This window comes from Hakea prostrata, chromosome 3 (genome assembly GCF_041222555.1).
Source record: "Hakea prostrata isolate BN-2017 chromosome 3, UWA_Hpros_2, whole genome shotgun sequence".
NCBI lineage: Eukaryota > Viridiplantae > Streptophyta > Magnoliopsida > Proteales > Proteaceae > Hakea > Hakea prostrata.
Window position 1 is genome coordinate 9,779,484 of NC_142602.1, and position 6,449 is coordinate 9,785,932.

At 35.5% G+C, this 6,449-nt stretch overlaps 1 protein-coding gene across 2 annotated transcripts; it reads right to left on the reverse strand.

Moving 5' to 3' along the window:
- Positions 1-1,684: 1,684 nt before the first annotated feature.
- On the reverse strand, positions 1,685-4,846 carry LOC149020743 (F-box protein At5g03970-like). Of its 2 annotated transcripts, none has more exons than XM_089146985.1 (3): positions 4,610-4,846; positions 4,432-4,482; positions 1,685-4,314 (listed from the first exon to the last, which is right to left on the reverse strand). In XM_089146985.1, the coding sequence occupies exons 2-3, from the start codon at positions 4,476-4,478 to the stop codon at positions 2,838-2,840; spliced, it is 1,524 nt and encodes a 507-aa protein (XP_089003111.1). In that variant the 5' UTR covers positions 4,479-4,482; positions 4,610-4,846; the 3' UTR covers positions 1,685-2,837. The 2 variants fall into 2 exon arrangements, with proteins under 2 accessions (XP_089003111.1, XP_089003110.1); XM_089146984.1 differs by having other exon boundaries at positions 4,432-4,488.
- Positions 4,847-6,449: the final 1,603 nt, after the last annotated feature.

Consider the following 6,449-nt stretch of genomic DNA (forward strand, 5'->3'; position numbering starts at 1 on the left):
CCTTTGATTTTCAATCTTCGACGTTCTTTCTCTGGTGGTTCTTTGGTTGACTATAGTGGCAGAGAAGAAGTTTCCGACGGTTGACCATAAAGGATCCATATTGTAAAACTGAGACCAAGACTTTTCTTCTGCAGGGGTTGGGAATTAATTGTATAGGATATGAACCCGATCACTATCTTTCTATTTTAGCCGTTGGAATTTTTCTTATGGCATTCCCATAGAGTTAAGTTGACTAGTGATGAACAACCCAAAAAAATTAAAAAAAGTTGACTTGAGACCTTATAATTAATTGCAAAGGAGAGAAAAAGAACCCTGCAGATAGATAACACGGTTGAATACAAACGACCGAGAAGGCTTGTGCACGCGATTGACAATTTGTAATGCAAGTGGGCTGTGGGCCAACCTTTTTGATGTCCATTGTTTTCGTATTCATGCACCATCCACTTTGTGGACATATTAGTTTGTTTCGGTTAACAGATAACCAATGAAGGATTAGTGGAATAGTTGAGAACTTTACTTTTCAGTGGAGAGATTGTGGATTCAATCCTTGCAAGATGTAAGAGAATTACATCTTTATCCTCAATTTTCTTATGTATAAAAAGTGCATAAACCACATTAATTTTTTTTATTATATATACCCAAGCCCAAGCCCAAGCCCAAGCCCATATATAATTTGTTTATTTGCGACACCCATGGGCTAAGGGCTACTTTGTTTGTGGTGTTTCTTGTTTATTTTCGATTTTTATTTATTTATCTATTTATTTATTTTATTTAACGTTCTACCACTTAAAATGGTATACCTCCCATGAAATTTAGAGAAAGAAAATTTTTAGAGAAACATTGTTTGACTAAAAATATCCCTTCATGTAAGTGGGTGAAGGGATTCCTTCTTCACCTTACCTTCTGGAAACCACCCACCACTAAATAAAAAAAAGAATGACTATGCAATCCCTAGCGTGACATGAAATACTGTTGGTGTATGTTTTACATTGGAATCAGAAGAAGATGCATGACATGCGGACACTTAATTTATGAGCATGCAATCACTAACTTGTAGAGATGCAGACACTTAATTTATGAGGATACAATCAATAACTTGCAGAGATGCAATCGAGCACACCTTTGAACATACTTTTAAGTTGGTAATAAGTTGTTTCCATTGTCAATAAGCATAGCTACCATACATAACGTGACCTGGGAGGTTCTAGTGGTTCCCCATCCAATGGGTAAGGCATTGAAGGAAAATTTTGATTTGCGATAGTTCATAGCCAAGATAAGGATGACGAGTGCCAATACAAAAAAACCTGAGTTTGCAGTTTTTTTTTTTTCCGATTAAGAACTTCCTATATACCTAACTTGCAATTTATGGTTATGAATAGAAGAGAAGGAAATATAAAAGGACGGTACCAATGATTAGAGACATTACCTGAGGGTAATGATGAAGAAACAAATGCAGAGGATTTTTCGGGGCTTCATAATCAAGGCAAAAGAATCCCAATCAACTTATTTCTAGGGTTCGTTACCTTTAAATAGAAAAAGAGTAAGAGTTCCACAAAAAGTTAAATTCTAATATGACTCACACTGTAGAGGAAGAAGACTAACAAGTTACATTTATAACAATAACAATAATGGTAACCATGGCAATCAGGATAACAATGATGGTAGTGAGGGGGTGGATGTAGATGCATGCTAATATTGGCCAAGCTTCACAGACTCCTTGTGAATGTACATGCATATGCATCGGTTGCATTTGTTTGTTTCGCCGATCTAGTTAAAATTTTTATTTTCAGTTTAAGCATTTTTATTTTTTAGTAGGGGTGATAGAAAGCTATAAAACTAGGTCATTCTGTTAAATGTTTTGGAATTGATCTGGTCATTCTTTGATGTTCATAGTTGTATATGGCAATTCAAATTGATTCTGTAATGGTTTCACTTGGTTATGCTAGATTTGTAGATTATGAAGGAATTAATTTGTTTTTTCCATTTTGAATTTATAATTAATTGCTCTCAACTTATTATTATTGTTGGGGTTGATTGGAGTCTCTTGAATGAATAGAGATAGCTGGTGCTGAATTTAGACGTTTATATAACCAAATCTCCAACACTAATTCGATTAGGATTTAGGATTACCTCGAAAAAAACTCCAATTCATTAATAGTGGGTATTCACCAGGAAACCTTCATGCCTAACTAATTATAAAAATCTAGACTAAATTGCACAAGGTTGTCTAAATTTTGTCCGGTCACTAATTTTTTTATAGGGACTTCAAACGCTAGAAACTTAGGTTTTTGACGAACTTGATTTATTTAAAAAGGTAACGAAACGAAGCAACAGCAAAGCACAAGCTTTTCTCGTTTTGGAAGGTGATAGATGCAAATTTGGGGGATTTTTCATTGTTATTGACCCATCTTTCTCGCGTGAATCAGAACTTGATGCATAACATGCACTTTTATGCAGAAAGCTGTGCACAATAGTGCACTTTTATACCAAATAATTAACTGAGATTTGAAGCCTGATTTTAAATTTAAAAAGTTCAAAATAGCCTTGTAATTTCTTTGTGTTCTCAGTCAATTATATGGCATATATGTGCACTGTTGTGTACAGTAGATGATGTTTTTCTTGTATTGTCAGTTTCCTTCAAAATAGAATTGATTATATAACTTAGTCAAAATAACTATTATTAACTTAAATATACTTTATAAATTTAGAATAAAAAGAACGTAAACAAGACGATATTGGAAGGATTAAATAAGAGAAGGATTGATTAGAAGGATGGAAAAGAGCAATGAAGCAGCACGAAAACAGGGGAAAGGGTCTAAACTCACTGAAATAGATTCCTATTTTTTCTGGGCAGAGGCAACAGCAGCTGGGTAAGGAGAAATGGGCCAAGGTGGGAGCAAATATGGTTGTGCGATAACATATTGATTCAGAATGTTAAACCTAACAGATGGTTCAATTAACATTGGAGTCGTGTTGAGGTGACAAGCAAAGATCCAACCATCACAACCACGGACAAACAGAATGTTTGGATTCAGAGGATGAAGAGAAATTACCATCTTCTCATTTGAAAGACGAACAAGCCTAAAGTTGATTGGTAGTTGCACTTGACGAACCAGTAACCATCTGCAGCAATTCTCCTCCTGTGAATGATGATGCTGATAAACCCATATCTTAATGAAACAACGGTGGTCCACCGTTGTCACTTGGAGTAGACCGTCCACAGACTCACCAAGGCCAACATCATACCGATTCCAGCCATCAGTGGGAGCTTTAATCATCTCTATGGTACCACCAGTATTGTCACTGTCATTATCATCATCATCAGGAAGACTATACACATAGATGTACAGAAAACTAATAGAACCAACCATCCAGTAAATAGCTCTTTTTATCACTCGTACGCTGAAATTCCATGGAGAAAAATTTGAGAAATTTTCATGAGTATCAGCAGTTACGGTCACGGTGGATAAGCGCCATTCCCCTGTGTGGGAAGAGAAAGTCTCCAACTCAATGATATTGCTATTGGATAGAGAAGCCTCTGCACGCACAACTTTGTATCCATCCCTCCTCCTCATAATATCAGCTGATGATGATGAAGAAGATGATGATCCCTCCACCAGAGCTACGCAGTCTCTCTCAATAACCGGCCAGTCCTCCATTTTAGTATGCGAGTTACCATGTCTCTGGGTCTCCTTAGGGGAATAAGGAAGCAAGTAACCAAGCTTTGTGAGGGGATTGTAGATGTAGTACCTCTTCAAATGTTGGTAGAAGCCGTGAGACTGAATCATGTGGCTGACAAGGCAGAGTAAAAGGCCATTCGAGCAACAGAGGAAGAATCTAAAGTCATCATCATCACCACCAACATTATTTCTATTTCCTATACTGCTGATGACATGATCTGAAGAAGAAGAAGAAGAAGAAGAAGAAGAAGAGTAGTTCACTCCCACTTCCACACTCTCTCCAAACGTATAATTATTTCCAGCATTCGTCGCCTCTAACAAGGAACTCCAACGATGTCTCCCACCGGGGAAGTCTTCAATGATTTTAAAATAAGCATCAGAGAATATAGGGGTTTGGAAGAAGTACAAGGGACCAAGATCCATCTTGTTTCTCTCAATTACTTTAAAACGGAAATGATCCTTGGAGATAAGCTGGTGCCATCTCTTCGATACGCATTTGAATCTGAAAATTGATTTCAGCGGCAAACGAGTCAGGATCTCAATAAGAACATCATCGCTGCTACAAAACTCCAAGGAGAAGACATCATCACCGGCTTCACTAGGATGCAGACATCTCCCTCCTCTTCCTCTTCCTCTGAGTAATCAACCAAAAACGATGAGATGAGAAAGAGAAAATGAACGATATACCCTGAAACAGAATCGAGGAGATAGATCCAAATTCGAAATGTATCATAAAGTGCTGAGAATTTACCCACAAATACGCCTGGGCTTTTTGATGATCTCGAAACTTTCTACCATAACTCTAAAACTGGTGGATATAGAAACACACCAACGAAGATAGTAAAATTTACAATTAACATTGACTGAAAAGCACAGCACGATCGCATGCTGAGAAAAACAATTTCAGATACAAGCGCGAACTAAAGTACCTCTTTACAGGAAGATCTTCCGTTCGAACTAGGGTTTTAGTTCCTGTTTTCTTTCATCGAATCAGATTGTCAACACACACGAAATTCACAATAATCTCTGCTTTGTTTCATCGAATCAGAAATGAATCCAGTAAAAAATGAAAGAAGAAAATAAAAAGGCCCAATAATTAGTGTGTAATGCGGATTGATAAAATGAATCAAAAGATGTTAATCAGCTCCATAAATTAGGGTGGTTGATGGACTCTTCTCCTTCACCTCCACTAACGGCGTCCTCTTTTCTCGCACCCCCAATTTACTCTATCAGAGGCAGTTTTTATGACTTTCAATTTTTAAAATAAATAAATTGAAATTCTGAAAATTAGAGAGAAAAACTGTAGTAAAGACAATTCTTGCCATTGCTGTTTTAGTGGTGAAACCAACACTTTTTATTGAAGAGGTTGTGATTTGATTCTTGCTGAGACATATCAATATCCCATCCCCTGACTTAATAAAACTCCCTTTGAATAAAACTACGAAAATTTTTTTTTGGGTAGAATTATTCTAAAATGAGTTTAATTTTGAAAAAAAATTACCCAATTTCTATTTTAAAGCCTATTTTAATATTAAAAAAAAACTCAATTTCAAATTTTCAGATTTTCAAAAACCATAATACGAGTGGAAGGATATAATAGCCTTTTGAAAAGAAATACAAATAGGTTTTTCAAATAAATAGAAAAGAAATTATCTCTCTGGGGCTTTATATTCTTATTCTTTCTTTTTATTTTTAGGGCTTTATCTTGATTTTGCTTCAGTCAGGATGGTCCTTCTAACTAACTGTTAGATCGGGATTTAGTTGAAATTTGGGTTTCTCAAATAAATAAAAAGAAATTATCTCACTGGGGCTTTATATTCTTATTTTTTTATTTTATTAGTATTTTATTTTCAGGGCTTTATCTTGATTTTGCTTTAGTCAGGATGGCGTCAGATCGGGGTTTGGTTAAAATTTTGACCGAAATTTCAATATGACGACTAATTTGATCAGCAGGACCGTACTGCTCTATTAATGGCATATGACAAAAGCAAACAACTGCTTTAATCTTACCAAATAAAACAAGCATATCAAGTGACATTAAATAATCCTCGTAATTAATTATAGATCAACGCCATGGAAGTGAATGGAGGAGGGGTCCACATGATTGAAAATCTGTGACACAAGTGGCTGTGGGGCCAACCTTATTGATGTCAATTGTCTTCTTCTTTCTGGCCATGCACATAAATTTCCCCCTTCCTTCCTATGATGATAGATACGCATACGTACCCTCTCTAACAGCGAACCATAAACTTAAGAAGATTTATTGATAGACGAAATCCAATCTAAAATATAAATTGATGAAGATCAAAAGATATGATAAACATGATCTAAAAATTTTCTGGTCATCAGGGCTTGATAGAAAATGGCAACTGTGAAGAAATGTAAATTGGTAGGAAAAATATTATAAAGGAATTCTGCACAGAAGTACAATTGGTGATGCAAAATACATGGGTTCTACTTCTAACCTTATATTTTTACCAAAAAAAAAAAAAAAAACTTCTAACCTTATATGGGTTCTACTTCCTACGGTGCAGTGCACCTTGTTGTTCGTTGAACCTCTCAATATAATTAGTTACCAAAAAAAAACTCAATATGATTAGAAAAATTCAAAATGATTAATCCCTCTTAATAGGCTAAACTGATTGTTGTCATTGTGAACTCTTTTGCCCAATATTTTTCTCATTCCCTTTTTCAGTTCAATTGCAACGATGTTAACCATGCTTCCATATAATTATATTATCAAAATTTAACAATGTTTTCTCTATTCAA

Bases quoted from the DNA above. Each gene is read 5' to 3' on its own strand.
- LOC149020743 (XM_089146985.1), bottom strand. From the start codon at position 4,478: ATGGTAGAAAGTTTCGAGATCATCAAAAAGCCCAGGCGTATTTGTGG. The intron at 4,315-4,431 runs GTAAATTCTCAG...TTGATTACTCAG, and splicing joins AAGCCCAGGCGTATTTGTGG to AGGAAGAGGAAGAGGAGGGA.